General features: G+C 36.8%; 1 protein-coding gene across 5 annotated transcripts in view; it reads right to left on the bottom strand.

The window, feature by feature from the left end:
• The window catches only part of NEDD4 (neural precursor cell expressed, developmentally down-regulated 4, E3 ubiquitin protein ligase), a 148,170-nt gene that overhangs the window by 15,605 nt on the left and 115,865 nt on the right, over window positions 1–16,700 (bottom strand). For all 5 annotated transcript variants that reach the window (XM_006831623.1, XM_006831619.1, XM_006831621.1 and 2 more), the window contains 7 exons: window positions 10,879–10,944; window positions 7,584–7,703; window positions 5,403–5,588; window positions 4,149–4,229; window positions 3,715–3,769; window positions 3,564–3,622; window positions 2,219–2,284 (listed from right to left, as the gene is read on the bottom strand). In XM_006831623.1, the coding sequence (XP_006831686.1) occupies window positions 2,219–2,284; window positions 3,564–3,622; window positions 3,715–3,769; window positions 4,149–4,229; window positions 5,403–5,588; window positions 7,584–7,703; window positions 10,879–10,944 (633 nt within the window). The remainder of the gene's footprint in view (window positions 1–2,218; window positions 2,285–3,563; window positions 3,623–3,714; window positions 3,770–4,148; window positions 4,230–5,402; window positions 5,589–7,583; window positions 7,704–10,878; window positions 10,945–16,700) is intronic.

Here is a 16,700-nt window from a genome sequence, read left to right as displayed (position 1 = left end):
TGTTCAAACCTAATGCCACCATTTATTAGGTGAGCAAGGTACATGTTTTTTTTCTATTTAATCATCTAAAATAACTCACATAAGTGTTAAAAATTCTTACCCTCTAAGAGTTTTCTCAAGATTTAATGAAATAATGCATTTAAAGCACATACATGGCATATGACACATGGTGAGCTCAATAATTATTAGCAATCATCATGCCTAACAAGTAAGATGCTGAAGATGAGGGAAGGGAAAAGGTTAAAGAAGCATATGGATGCTAACCAAAAAGTTGGAGGTTTGAGGCCACCAAAGAGGTTCCTCTGAGGAGAGGCATGCTTTAGACAAGGTCACTGAAAACTCTATGGAGCACAATTCTACTCTGATACACAGAGTCACCAAGAGTTGGAATTGATTCAACGGCAACTGTATATGTCTAGATATGGACTTTCTCTTCAATCATATTTGGGATTGTGTTTGTTAATGTGAAGGTTCATATTTTGTAGTAGTTTGGCGAAATTTGCAGCCTTTTCCCCATGTTCTTGGTTCTCTCCTTCTGGAACAACTCCATGCCTCTTCATCTTTCTTTCCTATTTTCATCTCTTTATTATATTTGGGTCATTTCTATATTAATTTTCTCTATTAATTATCATAAGCCATGTTGGTTAAGAGTTTAGACTCTGGAGCTATATCACCCACTTCATTTGAATTTTGCCACTTAACCTCTGTGCCTTAGCTATTACCTCGTCTGTAAATTGTAGTAATAACATAATCTTCTTTTTAAGGTTGTCGTAGAGACTAAATGAACAGTACATGTAACTTGCTAAGAAAAATGGCTTATATGTAGTAACAGCTCGATAAATATAATTATTGTTTTCATTATGGCTTTTTGGTGACCTGTTTTATAAACAGTTTTGTCCCATAATTTCTGTTGCCTAGAGAACATCAATAATTAGACATTATAACATGCTTACAAATTTTATGACTGTCAAATAGAAAATTTAGTACTTCTTCTCCACTAGCATTGTTTCACTAATAATTTTTACCAGAAAAATAATTCAACAAAGATGTAAAATTCTAAAGCCTAGGATAAGAGAACATTTCCAGAGCAATTTTGGCATAGAGTTATTATTTAAGATGATTTTTAAAAGTTGTGACAGTTTTGTGACAGTTTTTTAGTGTTCTCATAGAATTCTAAAATACCTTATTTCATGTTTGTTAAAATTTAGGATGAAAAAAATCCATTGACTCCGCAAAGAAAAATCTGGTGATCTACTCCTGTAAAGATTACAGCTTAGAGCACCTTTAGGGCAGTTCCAGTCTGTTACTTAAGGTCATAGGAGTAGAAATCGACTCAATGGCACCTAGCAACAACAGGGAGAAAACTTTCTGGCAGTCAACCCACCATCTTGATTCTCTGTAAAACCAGGCTTCCGGCTTAAACACAAGAAAGTGTAACCCAATATAGCCACCTAGTGGTAATCTTCCTAGACTACAGGGAAAGGCATTTAAAAATGATCCTCACCATTTTTGGTAAATGGAATAGACGGGCAGATGATGAGTTTAGTTCCAAGCATACAGAATTTGTATTGATGGAAAGAAGTATAGGAAAATACATGTTAAACAAATGGAGACAAGTAACAGGAGCACTGCTCTAATCAAAACTGTATTTTAAAATTATACAAAGATATGTTAAATGTGGACTCCTGATGTGGTGCTATAGGATAAGCACTGGACTGGTAATCTCAAGGTTGGTGGTTTAACCCCACCAGCTGCTCCTTGGAAATCCTACACCGGGTTGCTATGAGTTGGAATCAACTTGATGGTACTTAACAACAAGAAGAATGTCCTATGAAATTTTAGAGGATAAACGACTACCCCTGAAAAATAATAAAGTAAAAAAGGAATCCAGAGTGGCTAGAAGATAATCTCTTAAACTATTCTTGCCCAGTTCTAAAAAACCCAAATCCCATAAATCCCAATAGGAAACACCAAGTTAAAATGCTTTAAAATCCACTTTTAATACTATTTCTCTGTATCTTGAGGAAAGACAAAATAATTAGGGTCTTTTATTGATGTATAGTAAGTATTTGAAAAAATACTTCTTCTATAGGAAACGATTCACTCAAAGCTGTTACAAATATAGAATGTAATTTTTATTACTTTAAAAAATGCATTCCCTAGTATATTTAGCCTATTTAATGAACATTCCCAAATATTTTCTATAAATATCACTAACCTGCTTCTTCAACTTTCTGCGGAAGAACTCATATTTTCGTTTGTAATCCCTGGAGTAGGGCACTGCCTTAAATTGAAAATTTCGGAAAAATAAAAAAGGTTTAGGTTGTTTCATTCTGGATGGGACAATTTTAAAAGTTCCCCTTTGGGTATTTTATGAACATAAGTTAAAGGCATTAAAATACAGTATTTGGAAAGAAAAGTTTCAAACTGAAGAAAACCAAACATAAAACTTAAAAATTTTTGGTTGCTCTGTTTAAGATAAAATTGTATTCCGGAATTCCTATGGCTGCAATTTTAATCATGCAATATTCTTGAAATGCATCGTGCCAGAAGCAGGAAATGTCTTCCCAGTTGAGAAATATTAGAAATGAAAATTTCCATTTCTAGAGAGACTTTCAAAGTGATTTCTCCATTAAAGGACCAATCTTAAAAATGAGTAAAAATCTTAAAAAAAAAAAAAGCAACTCTGAGTAGTTGCTTTTTACATCCATTATTTGAAGATATTTCAAGGTACTAAATAGTTAATTCAAGAACGAAAGCGTTCACTAGAAACAAACAAACAAACAATAGTTAATTTTACTTATTTTTCTGAAATAGAAACTAAAAAACTATGGGAAAGTAGCTATACTAGTATTGTAAGTAAGATAAGTACTTGACCGCAAGGTTGGTTTGAACCATAAGGTCGGTGGTTCAAACTCACCAGATGTTCCTGGAAACCCTATACAGGGTCACTGTGGGTCAGAACTGACTGACGGCACTTAACAACACCAACTGTCTCTTTTAATTGTGCTAACCACAAAGTTGGTGGTTCAAACCCACCAACCACTCCATGAAAACCCTATACAGAGTCACTATGAGTCATAACCAACTAGATGGAATTTAACAACAGCAATATTATTATACATATACATCACAATATTTATATGAACTGTGTAAGTATTGGTATGTCTTATATATCATATGTAATAATTTACAATTGAGACAACCAAAATGTTCTAGATCTGCCTCCTAAGACAGAGAACTATGTGCTTCTTTACCCTGGTACACTCTTAGTTCTCTGATCTGTTCAGGATTGCCAATATTCTCTTACAGATAATACCAAGCACTGGCCTGATTGCAGAAGCTCAGCAGTAGCTTTTTCACTGTCTGGTTCACCAGTCTCCCTAGGCTATTACATAGGGTGAAGAGAACAACTTTAGTTGACATAATCTTTCCAAATAACCAACTCTTGGATTGAGGTCAGTAGGGAGAGGAAAGAACCACAAATTTGACCAATCACCCTTAAAGAGAGAGTGATGGATGAGAAACACCCTGTAAGAGCACAATGAAATACAGAAACTTACTGGTCCAGTTATTGCTACATTCTGCAACCGAGGATCTTCCCATTGTGTTCTCTTTATATCTGAAGGGAAAAAAATAAGATGGGCTTCCTTTTTAAGCATAAAATTCAAATTTACAAAGAATTAATGTAATTAAAAATCTCCTTGCACATACTGTGATTTATGTAGAAGATTCTTCCGTCTGTGTGAGTTCTCTCTTCCCATCCTGGCTATAATGAAAAATGCATTTTCATTATTTTGGACAAGGGGTTTTAAATGTTTGAGTAGAAAACAGAAATGATTTTACAGTTAATTTACTGATTATATTCATGGAGTCCTGGTGCAGTGCCTTGCAGGATAAGCAAGGGACTATGCAACACAAGGTTAGTGGTTAAGGTTAGTGGTTCAAACTCACCACCATTCCTTAGAAACCCCTTACAGGGTCGCTATAAGTCAGAACCGACTTGATGGCAGTAAACAACAATTTTACTTATAGTAGACGGCACCAACATTTAAATGATATTGATTATAGTTGTTAAAGAACTGCTTTGTTTCTCAATACATAATGTTTTAGATAGCCAAGTTATATTGGTGGGTTTATAAACTTACAGGTAAAGGCCCTAGATCATTGGAAGGTTCAAGCGATGGCTTGCCTCGCAGATGAGCTGGAATTTTCAATCTTGGATCTTCCTTTATTGGTTGAGTAAATAAAACAGTACACACACACACAAAAAAAAAGTTTTAAAATAATGAAAATCAATCTAATTGTTACCATGTTTGTTTTTTAATCAATGGATATTTACAATATTCTCTTTTAAAAGGCCATCTATACATTTCATGTATGTTATCTGTGAAAAAACCACTCGCCCGCCATTCTAAAATCCACCAGTCTCAGGCTAAATGAATTGAAACAAACAATGAGGATCATTTCTCAGAGTGGGATCAGTATTAATTCATCGCTTCTTACACAAGGACAATTCATAGCATTTTGTTCTACTCTTAAGGGATTGTTGTGTCACTTTAAAAGGCTTTGCTCTAAATAAAGATTGGAGAAGAGCAGAACCTTAATTGAACCATATGTTATTTCTGAGCTCCTGAACATGCCTATTTGGTGCATATTCTGTTAAGGTGTTGAGTAATCTGAGAGGGCTTCAGAAAGCTTGTGGGAAAGTGGAATTAAAAGATGGTGGAATTTTTCCACAAACTTTGAAACCTTTTCATATATCAAAGGTAGGAAGGTAAGCTCAGAATGGTTATTAAATCAATTCAGAGTGGTAACAAAGAAGGCAATTTAATTTATTCACAAGACTGATTTATGTGTGTTATTCAACTTATTTCAATACTCTTAAATTATACTTCAAATTATTTTCATTTAAGATATTGGTATTTTTAATAATCACTTAACGAATCTTCAATTAAAATCTGCTGCTGATTTTGAATAATTTTTCTGCTGGTAGAAAACCAGTGAGCCAAGTACTAAACAACGTTAAGCCTTATATGAAAATAATATATCCTCAACAGGACTATTTTTATATGAAATATGAATTTTGCAGAATTATTGTTGATATTAAATGAGATATGAATTCAAAAGTACTTTGGAAACTATGAAGCCTCAAATAAATGTACGTCTATTTTTCTAAGGATTTAAGGCTAGTGAGCTAGAAACTGGAAGTAGAAGCTCTATGTATCTCAACAATCCAGAATACTATTAAAAACAGACACAAACAGCTTGAACAGAAATATTAAGAATTCAATCATAAATAAGCACTAGAAAACATAGGTTATATTCAAGTACAGATTTTAAAGATTTCCACATTAGAAATGATGATGTTTATAAATGTAAATGAAGATTATCAAAGTTACCCAGGTGGTGGTTTTGGTGTTATGGTCAATGAAGAAAGGTCTCCCATTTGGTGCATGCCGGACTTCCCAGCCCTTAGGAAGGAATCTGAGCTCAATTTCAGAAGGTTGGGTCACCTGCTGTGCTGAATCAATGGGAGGGACCTGTGGTTGAGGGCTTGATGGCAGCTGACTGGTCTCCATCATGGTCTAGGATAGTAATTAAATAATGTTGCAGTGGAACTCACACATAACTGTGGTTAAAAAGACCACAACCTACAAACAGAGTACGGACTTAACAGGGCTATAAATATTTGAGGCTCATTTGTGAGTACAGCGATGACATAGCACTGATTTGCCCCCCATTGTTTTTCTAATCTATTGGCTCATTTTTCTAATAATATGTTTTGTTGAATTTTGTATTGATGATAATTTATAATATTCAGCTAATTCTCAAGTCAGAGTCTGAATAAGGGTGCTAGATCAATGAGTCCATGCCTTACCTGAAAGGGAAGTGCCTATAGGAGAAGGTTGTCCAGACTTAGAAAGTGGGGAATTCCCTATACATACAAGTGGGCTCAAATCCGGGGCACACAAAATGAATGACAAATACCCACTACAGAAATGGTAAATGAAATGTAGTATATTCACATGATAGATTATTAGTGTTAAAAGGAATAAACTTGACCTAAATATAGAAACATGGATAGGGTTTCAAAACAATATTGAGCACAAAAAGGTGCTAACAGATACAGCATAACATCTATGCAAATTTAACAATACTATCAGACATAAACAATATTAGATTACATATTAAGATCTCTGTTAAGCTCTCTATATAAAATAGGCTGAAAGAATATAAAATGAACTCAAAATGGTGGTCACAGGGCCAAGAGCTTAGCTACATAAATTCTACCTTTATCTGTATTACAATATTTTAAATATAAAAATCTAGAAACAAATACAAGGAGCTCTGGTATCATAGTAGTTACCAGTCGGGCTGTTAACCTCAAGGTCAGCAGTTCGAAACCAGCAGCTGTTCTAAGGGAGAAAGATGAGATTTTCTGCTCCCTTAAAGATTTACAGCCTTGGAAATCCTATACCGCGTCACTATGAGTGGAAACTGACACCACAGCACACTACCACCACCACTGCCAGCAGCAAATATGGTATATTGTAAAAGACGGTTACTACTGGGTATTAAGAATACAGATATTTAGTATTTCATTCTTAGTGCTTCTCAGTGTTAAAAAAAATTTCTCAAAAATAGAAATGGTAATTAGGTAAGTATTTTGCTAAATATTTACAAGGAAATACTATAAAAGGTAGTCAGTGGTGCCAAGGACAATATGTCATTACAATTTTTTTCTTTTTGAAAATGGGACGCATTTTAAACAATCTACAGAAATAGATACACAGAAATATGTAATCACACAGACAAGACAGAATCCCATCAACTTCAGTAAAATACTTGAAAACATAGAACGACAGCTACAGCTGAGAATTTGGTTATGAGATTATAGAAATGCAAACAAATGTAAAACACATTTGGCCAGGTTGTGATTGGAACTGGATGTCCCTAGCCCAATGAAGATTTTTTCTCCTATTAGAGGATTATTTCTTACATTCTCAGAACTGCTTTATGACAGTTTCTAATTTTTGGTAAGGACAAAGAGATTGGGATTGTCTACGTTTGACCTTAATTATCCAATATTGTTTAGTGTTCCTGGCTATAGCCAAATGGACTAGGACCCAGAAAATTTATACAGTTCAGAGAACAAAGGAAGAAAAAAACCTAAGCATAGGAAAAACTCATGTGTGTGTATTGTTTGTCACACAGATTGATAAACTTCTTATATACTGGAATTGCAAATAATAAAGTTAAGGCTTTGGCTTTTTCCCTCCACCAAGATTATCTTTTAGCAAAATAATAAACATAATAATTCAAATGATAAAATAACCCAATGGACTAGATCATTGACTCCGTCCTCCTATTCCCACCTGGGCTTGTTTATAACAAGGGATAATTCATGTATATTATAGATTCACAGAAAGTAGGAGAAACGAAGCCCCAGTCAGAGAATAACTAGAAGAGAATAAAACAACTAGAAACATCCAGTGTGTACTACAAAACTGATATAGGAGCTTCCATAGGAATTTGAAGGTATAAATCCTGTAAGAAAACAATGGAGGGATTGCAGATACCTGCACAGTGGGCTTTGTCCAGGTAGTAGTTCTGGAATTGTGATCTACATAATATGACCTTCCTCTTTCATCTTGTTTTTCTTCCCAACCTGGTGGTAATCCAGATGAAGTAGGTAAAAGCTACAGTGAAGAATAATGTTAAGTGCTGTTAAGTCAGTTGCAATTCATTGTGAGGAGGATTAAAAGTAAGGAAAAGGCTTTTAAAAAAGGACCACATTCCTTCTTTGCTGCTAGTTCTCTTTAAAATAAACCATATTTAAATCATACTTTAAAGTGTATGGAATGAAGTACACAGTATTTGACTTACAACAAAATTAAACTAAAACCCCAGCAGAACAGATGAGAATGATAAAAACAAAACACGTCCACTACCACACACTAAGTGTGTTAATATAGGTTAATGACATTTAAACCCAACATGAATCTTAATAAAATAATTGCTATTATTGTCCTATTTTATTAATGAGGAAATGGATACTTAGAAAACTGAAGGAATTTGCCAACAACTACATTGCTAGTAAGAATGGAGCTGAAATCTGAACCCAAGTGGTCTAGTGTTTAAGAAATTACCACACAAATGCGTAGAATCAAAAGTTAACCCTACCTGGGTCCTCTAAAAGATAGGGAGATGATATTTATTAAATTGCATTGCAAATAAATATGTAGTTATTTACACAAGACTCCTAGTGTAGCATTGTAGGATCAACACTGGACTTTGAACCACATGGTCAGTAGTTCAAACCCACCAACTGCTCTTAAGACACCATATACAAGGTCGCTCTGAGTTGGAATTGACTCACTGTCACTTAACAGTTATTTACAGGTTTAGTTAAATTGACCCTTTAATTGTCCCTGAATCACTGTGAACCAGATTAGGTTCTTCAAGGTTTAGCTCCAAAAAGCACCTTGTTGTTAAATGCCCATGAGTTGCTTGTGCCTCATAGTGATCCTATTTAGGGTTTTCATGGAGCAGCTGGTGGGTTTGAACTGCTGACCTTATGGTTTGCAACCCAGTGATGATCCTACAGTGCCATACTATGAGTCCCAGAGCACCTTACAACACACAAATCACCACCAGTCTATTCATTAGATGTACTGTTTATTAGGTACACACAAGGTGTATGCACTTTGTTAATAGTTACGAATGGTGAGTGTCTAAAATGATGAACTTTAAAACTTGTCCAGTTTTACAAAAGTCCATCAGCTGATAAAGAGATAAATGAAGGCAGTAGGTACACCTATACAATGGAGTGCCACAAACAGACAGGCAACAACCTGGGTAAATCTCAGAAACATGCTAAGTGAGTAAGTCACACACTATGAGTACATACTGTATAATTCCATTTATATGAAATTTCTAGAACAGAGAAGATTGGAGTAACAGAATATAGATGAGCTGCATGCCTGGGGCTGAGAATGGGAGCAGGGATTGACTACAAAGGGAACAGGGGAACTTTTGGGGGTGGTAGAAGGATTCCTAAACTTGTTGGTGGTGATGATTACATAACTTAATGAATTTACTAATACTCACTGAATTGTACGCTTAACAATGGGTGAATTTATAGTAGGTAAACAATAACTTCAACAAAGCTATAAAAAAAAGCCAATGTATTAAAAACAAGAGTCAACAGACTGAGAAATAAAGGAATGGAAGTCGTTTTTTTATTTTTAATTCCATAAAGTATAAATTATCTCTACATTTTGGTCCTCATCTGGTACATTTAAAATTTTTTCTTGGATCAATGCCTGTCAATTGGACATTAACATGTATTGGGCCCATTATAAGGAGCAGTGGGAGAAATAAAATGATTTCTGCTTATGCAGGTTCCAATCTAATGGATTACGTCAGACAAATGATAATAGGTAAAAGTAAGGGTGGTGAGACCAGTCTTTTGGGGGCATCTACCCATGTGGTAGTGTAGTGGTTACGAATCGGGCTGGGAACCTTACGGTCAGTAGTTTGAAACTACCAGCAGTTCTGCGGGAGAAAGATGAGGCTTTCTGCTCCTGTAAAGATTTACAGCCTGTACAGGGTCGCTATGAGTCAGAATCGACTCCACGGCACATAACAACAACCACCATCCATGTGTTGATAGACAATATTGATTAGGCCAAATGATGTACAGGTGGGTATCCTCTTCCCCCCTCAAGATACAAGGCCATCTTCCTAGACTACTTCTCTTGAGCTACTTTAGGGTTAAGGATTTTTAAGCCTCTCTTCTCTTATGTTGGAACTTCCATTAAGACAAAAACCTAACTCACTTTAAAAAAATTAATACATATACTGCCACTTGAAATTATGAATGGTGGTGGTGTTTGTGTGCCATGGAGTTAGTTATGACTCATATTGACCCTGAATAGGGTTTCTGAGGCTAAAAATCTTTACAGGAGCAGAAAGCTTCATCTTTCTCTTACAGAGTGGCTGGTAACTTCAAACTGTTGAACTTACGGTTAGCAGCCCAACTCTTAACCCAATATGTTACCAGGACTCCTTGAAATTATGACTAGTTGGTGAAAAAGTGAGAAGGCCATTCGCAGTGGGGAAATGGAATGTTCACGTATGCATAAATGGTAGAACATTATGCATGTTCCAAACAGGAGCAGCTTGTTTGGAAGACAAGACACAGACAGAAATGAAGGCAATGGGAAGCTTCTTGTGCTGGAAATCTAGCCTTTTATTATTATTTGGTTTAAAAAACAAGTGTGGGTGGCATAGAAGGGAGTGACAAGCTCAAAGTCAAAGGAGTTGAGGCAAAAAGAGGCTGGAGACCAAAATGAGGTCTAGGACATCCACTCTAGACATGAAGTATTAAAGTCTAAGTTCTAATGAAAGCTGTACTGAGAACAGCACTGGGGAGGAAGGAGAAGGCCTTAGTAGACTTACAGATGTTAGAATAAAGGGAAGAGAGAAACTGGGACTGACACTTGGTCACCTGACTACTGTGTCTGCTGACACCAGGGCACACCTGACTGGGATGTTTCACGTATGGAACAGAAGTGGTTGCTAGATGCCCTGAACAAAGCTAGGTGATGTGTACAAAAGAGACACAGATACCATTGTCCCAAACTGTATACAGCAGATCACCTCCAGCAAGCAGACTTCCTTAATAGAGGAGAGACGGTTCTTCGTGTTTTGTGTGTTTAAAGGTCTCACCCCACCACAATCTCATATGCCAGAACCTAGAGTCTATGCTAAGTTATGTTCCCTGCAGGGCTGCCAACTTTCCTACAGTGCTTTAAAAAAAAAAAAAAGTTCCATATTTTTCTTAATATTTGAGAGGAGAGGATAACTCACCACAGGAAGTGTAGGCTGTTCCTCAAAAGTATAGGCTTGTAAGCTGCCTCTCCTGGTGGAATGATTCTAGTGAAAAGCAAACACAAATGATACTAATTTTAGATATGATTTGTGTTACGGTGGCAAATAATATAGTGGGGTGAGTATGATGAGGCAAAAGAAAGGAAGCTGGCTACGAACTCTGAGAGACCCTGCATGTGAAAGCACTCAGCCACTCTCAAGACCACCCATGCGCTGATGTCTCCCAACTTCAAACTCATGCTTCTCTCCTCAAGTAACAGACTGATCCCTGGACACTTTCTCTTGAATGGCTAACTACCCTCTCAATGTGTCCAAAACTGGATCCAATCTCCCCCATCACATCCATTCACCTTCTCCCGTATTCCTCCTTTCAAGTGGCAGCACATGTACCAGCAGCTGCCCAAATATGCTATCAGGAAGTCACCCAAGTCTTCTCTCCCTCCTGTCCCTGCCACCCAGTCAATCACCATTCTGTTTCTTTGTGATAATTTTCTTGTTGGTGCCATCAAATCGGTTCCAACTCAGAGAGACCCTGTTCACAACAGAAAAAAATACCGCCCGGTCCAGCGCCATTCTCAGTTATTGTGTTTAAGTCCACTGTTACTGCCACTGTGTCAATCATTAGGGATTGTCCTCATTTTTGTTGACCCTCCAAACTACCAAGCATGATGTCCTTCTGCAAGGACTGATCCCTCCTGATAACAGGTCCAAAGTACAAGATACATTCTCACTGTCCTTGCTTCGAAGGAGTACGGATTTGTTCTTCTGACAGTTTATTGTACTTTCAATATTCTTTGCCATAAATCAAATGCATCAGTTCTTCTGTGGTCTTCCTTATTCAGTCTCCATTTTTTTACATGCATATGTGGCAACTGAAATATCATGGGCTTAATTCTGAAGCTTACATCTTTGCTCTTAAATACCTTAAAGAGGTCTTTTGCTGCAGATTTGCCTAATGCAGCATGTCGTTTGATTTCTTGATTGCTGCTTCCATGAGTGTTGATTGTGGACCCATAAGAAATCAAGTCTTTGACAACTTCAAATCTTTTCATCATTTATTATGATGTTATTTATTGCTCCAGTTAGAATTTTTGTTTTCTTTACATTGAGATGCAATCCATACTGAAGGCTGAGGTCACTGATCTTCATCCGTAAGTATCTCAAGTCCTCTTCATTTCCAGCAAGCCTGAGTCATCTGCATATTGCAGGTTGTTAATGAGTCTTCCTCCAATCCTGATACCACATTCTTCTTTATATAACCCAGCATTTCAGATTATCTGCTCAACATGCAGACTGAATAAATATGGTCAAAGGATACAATCCTGTTGCAAGTCTTTCCTGGTGTTAAACGATTCAGTATCCCCTTGTTCTCTTCAAATGACTGTCTCTTGGTTTATGAACAGTTTCCCCACTTAATTTTAACAATTAAAATTAAGTTTTCTGGAATATTCATTCTTCACATTATTATCCAGAGTTTGTTAAATCCACATAGTCGAATGCATTTGCATAGTCAGTAAAGCATAAGTCAACACTTTTCTGGTATTTTCTGCATTCATTCAAGATTCATCTGATGTCAGCAATGATATCCTTTATTCCATATCCTCTTCTGAATCCGGCTTGAACTTCTGGCAGCTCCCTATTGATGTACTGCTGCAATCATTTTTGAATTACCTTCAGCAAAATTTTATTTGAATGTGGTCTTAATGATATTGTTCAATGATGTGTGCATTCTGTTGGGTTACCTTTCTTTGGAATGGGCATAAATCTGGATCTCTTCAAATCAATTGGCCAGGTAGCTGTCTCCCGAATTTTAGTTTAAATGAGTGAGTGATTCCAGTGCTGTATCTGTTTGTTGAAACATTTCCATTTGTGTTTCATTAGTTGCTGAAGACTTGTTTTTCACCAGTGTCTTCAGTGCAGTTTGGACTTCTTACTTCAATACCATTGTTCATGATCATTTATTATCTCTTGAAATGGTTGAGTATTGACCAATTATTTTTGGTACAGTAACTGTGTATTACTTCTATCTTCTTCTGATGTTTCCTGCATCATTCAATATTTTGCCCATGTTGTTGTTAGGTGATGGTGAGTCAGTTCTGACTCAAAGCAATAATGTTATACACAACAAAACAAAACACCACCTTGGTCCTGCACAATCCTCACAATTGCTGTTTTTGAGCCCACTGCAGCTGCCACTTTGTCAGTCCATCTGGTTGGGGACCTTCCTTTTTTTTTCCCTGACCCTCCAACTTTACCAAGAAAAATATCCTCCAGGGACTGGTCTCTTCTGATAATATGTCCCACCTAATAATATATCTGAAGTATTTCGCCCAGGGAATACTTCAGTATTCCAACCCAAGATTTGAGTTTTTTCTTCAGTTCTTTCAGCTTGATGTTGAGTGTGCTCATCCTTTTTGGTTTTTGAACTTTTGAACAGATCATTGCACATTTCACTAAAATACTTTGTCTTCTAGTGCTGCCCAATGAAGTAGTCTGTTTAGCTATTTTACTTCCTCATGTTTCCAGTTGTTTTGCTTCTCTACGTGCAAGAGCCAGTCCCAATCTTTTGACATCCATTTTGGTCTTTTCTTTCTTTTCCGTCTTCTTAATGACTTTTTGCTTTCTAAATCTGTGATGTTCTTGATGTCATCCCAAAACTCTTCTGGTTTTTGGTCACTAGTGTTTCATGCATCAAATCTGTTCTTGAGTTGGTGTATAAATTCAGGTGGGATATATCCAATGTCTTATTTTGGATCTCACAGACTTGTTTTAATATTCTTCAGTTTTAGTCTGAACAAGGCCTTGATTTAACTGATGATATTGACCTTCTCCATCCTCTCTTCATACAGATGTAGTCAATTGGATTCCTATATAGTCTACCTAAGGAGGTCCATGTGTATGTTGTTGAAAAAAGGTATTTGCACTGTATTAAGTCACTGGTCTTGTTAAATTCTATCATGAGATCTCCACCATCATTTCTGTTATTTTCCAACTTTCACATTCCAATCACCAGTAATTATCAATGCATCTTGATTGCATGTTTGATCAATTTCAGACTGAAGAAGTTGGTTGTTGTGTTAAGTGCTGTCGAGTTGGTTCCGGCTTATAATGATCCTTTATAGAGTTTCTGAGGAGCAGCTGGTGTGTTTGAACTGCTGACCTTCATGGTTCAAGGGTTTACCCTATGGCGCCACACCAGGACTCTGATGGTAGTGGTAGAATTCTTTAATTTCATCACCACTGTTTTTAGAGGTTGATGTGTAAATTTGAATAACTGTGGCATTAACTGATATTCCTTGTAGACTTATAAATATTATCCTATCACAGACAGCACTGTACTTCAAGAGAGGTCTTGAAATGTTCTTTTTGATGACAAATGCAGTAACGCTCCTCTTCCATTTGATGTTCTCAGAATAGTAAACTATATGATTGCCTGATTTGAAATGGCTAATACCAGTCCATCTCAGCTTAATAATGCTTAGGATATCAATCTTTTATGATTTCAACTTCATTTTGACAACACCCAATTTTCCTAGATTCATACTTCTTACATTCCATGTTTCAATTATTCATGTATATTTGCAGCTATTTCTTGTCATTTTGAGTTGTGCCATCAGCAAATGAAGGTCCTGAAGGCTTTGCTCCATTCATGTCATTAAAGTCAATTTTACTTTGAGGAGGAGCTCTTTATCCATTTTATTTTGAATACCTTCCAACGTGAACTTCTGACAATGTTTGCTGGTATTCATAAGGTTTTCAATGGCTAATCATTCACAAGTGGTCCACCTCTCCTTCTTCCTATTCTTTTTTAGTATGGAAGCTCCACTGAAACTGATCCACCATGGCTGGTGGCCCTATTGGTACTTTAAACACTGGTGGTTTATCTTACAGCATCACAGCAACACACAAGCCACCACAGAAAACAAACTGACAAGCAGGTGGTAGTCTATTTTTTTACTAGCTCTCAAATATATCCTTCGTCCATCAGTAGGCACTGCTGTAACTCAAGTCTTCATCTGTCTCATTTATTACTACTATAAACAACACGCTACCAGGTTTCCCTGCTTCAAGTCTCATTTCCTTAAATCCACTCTCCATACTGCATGCTGCAGGGCCAGAGAGCTTCCTAAAATGCTGATATATTCAAGTCATTCTCTAGCTCAAAGCCCCTTATAGTGACTTTTTATACTAGGATAAAATTAATAGAGAATTAACAAGGTACGAATCACTTGGGAATCTTGTTAAAACATACACTCTGATTCAGCATATCTGCAGTGCAAAAACAAATTCTTATCAGGAGTCAATCTAGAATTAATCAGTTGGAAGTCCTGCTCTGAACATTCCAGACTATTTGTTTCCTGGAAATTTCATATTCTTATATGCACACTGTTGTCACTATCTGAATTACCTTGGTTTTGCTGTTTAAAGACATCAATATTTACAGTATGCCAATAAATTAAATCAGGACATCTACTGTAGTTGAGTTTAAAACAAAGAATCTGAAAACAATCTAGAGACCATCAAGAGGTGACTTAGGGACTACCTGTACAACAGAGCATGCCAGTTTAATGGATGCTTTTATTGGTTTTAAAAGGAGTATATCTGTACTTACTGAAATAATCCAGTGACTAAGATGTAGTAAGTAAACAAAGCAAGTTATCAAAAAGTATATATACAGTGATCTCAAGTAAAAATTATACACGAATATACATGTGTGCATGCCTGTGTGTGGACATACAGAAAATATTTACGATAGTACGAGCAGGTTTCAAAATGTTTGTGTAAAAATGGAATTAAAAGACAATGGAATCCAGCAATTCCTCTACTTGGTATGTACCCACAAGAAATACGAGCCATAACACGAGTAGATATATGCACACCAATGTTCATAAGCAGAACTATTTACAATAGCAAAAAGGAGATAGCTAAACTGCCCATCAACTGAAGAATGGATAAACAAACTGTGGTACATACACACAATGGAATACTATGCTACCTTGAAGAATAACAAGGAGGCTGCAAGCCACCACATAACATGGATGAACCTTGAGGACATTATGTTTAGTCAAATTAGTCACAAAAGGAGAAATACTGCATAGGACCACTACTGTAAAAGACTAAGACAAAGAACCCATTCTAAAGGGGGGTGGGGGGGGAGGATTATTTGCTGGCTACTGGGATATGGGGGGTGGGGTGAGGGGAGGGAGGGGAAGGTGGAACACAGGGTAGGGAATAACCACAGGATAGTTTGGGTGCTAGGGATGGGGGCAATATACAAGATGGGGGAGGGGAATGGAAGAACAAAGTGGTTGGGAAATCAATTAGGCAGGTTTGCATGGGCTAAGTGGGGCAGAGGTAAATAATGATGTATGCACAACCTTGGAACAACAGGGCTCTGGGATACAGGGATTGAGACGTGGTTGGAATGGGGAAAAGTGGGGAAAGAATGTTAAGATGCTTGGCTGTCTTACGAATCTTGGTTTCTTGGCATACCATTATTAAATAGACACTTGAAGGGGAGAGAAAGGAATAGCCAGAAATATCACCATAGAAAGCGTGTAAGTCTGTCTTCTGCCTATAACTGATTGGAATACCTAAAATGGGGCTACAACTTGCCCAGTGAAGGAGGCTTCCTGTGGAGCCTCTGCAATACATAAGACTATAGGTGGAATCCTGAACAGCATCCAGAATCTTCAGAGAAGAGAAATTTCCACTTGAAAGGACAAGCAGACCAGCCTGGAGCAGCTAGAACAGAAGATACTTCTTGAAAGAAAGACTGACAGGAAAAATACAAAACAATA

This window comes from Chrysochloris asiatica, unplaced genomic scaffold (assembly GCF_000296735.1).
Source record: "Chrysochloris asiatica unplaced genomic scaffold, ChrAsi1.0 scaffold00004, whole genome shotgun sequence".
NCBI lineage: Eukaryota > Metazoa > Chordata > Mammalia > Afrosoricida > Chrysochloridae > Chrysochloris > Chrysochloris asiatica.
The sequence above is the reverse complement of the archived record's forward strand: the minus strand, read 5'-3'. Positions and strand labels throughout refer to the sequence as shown.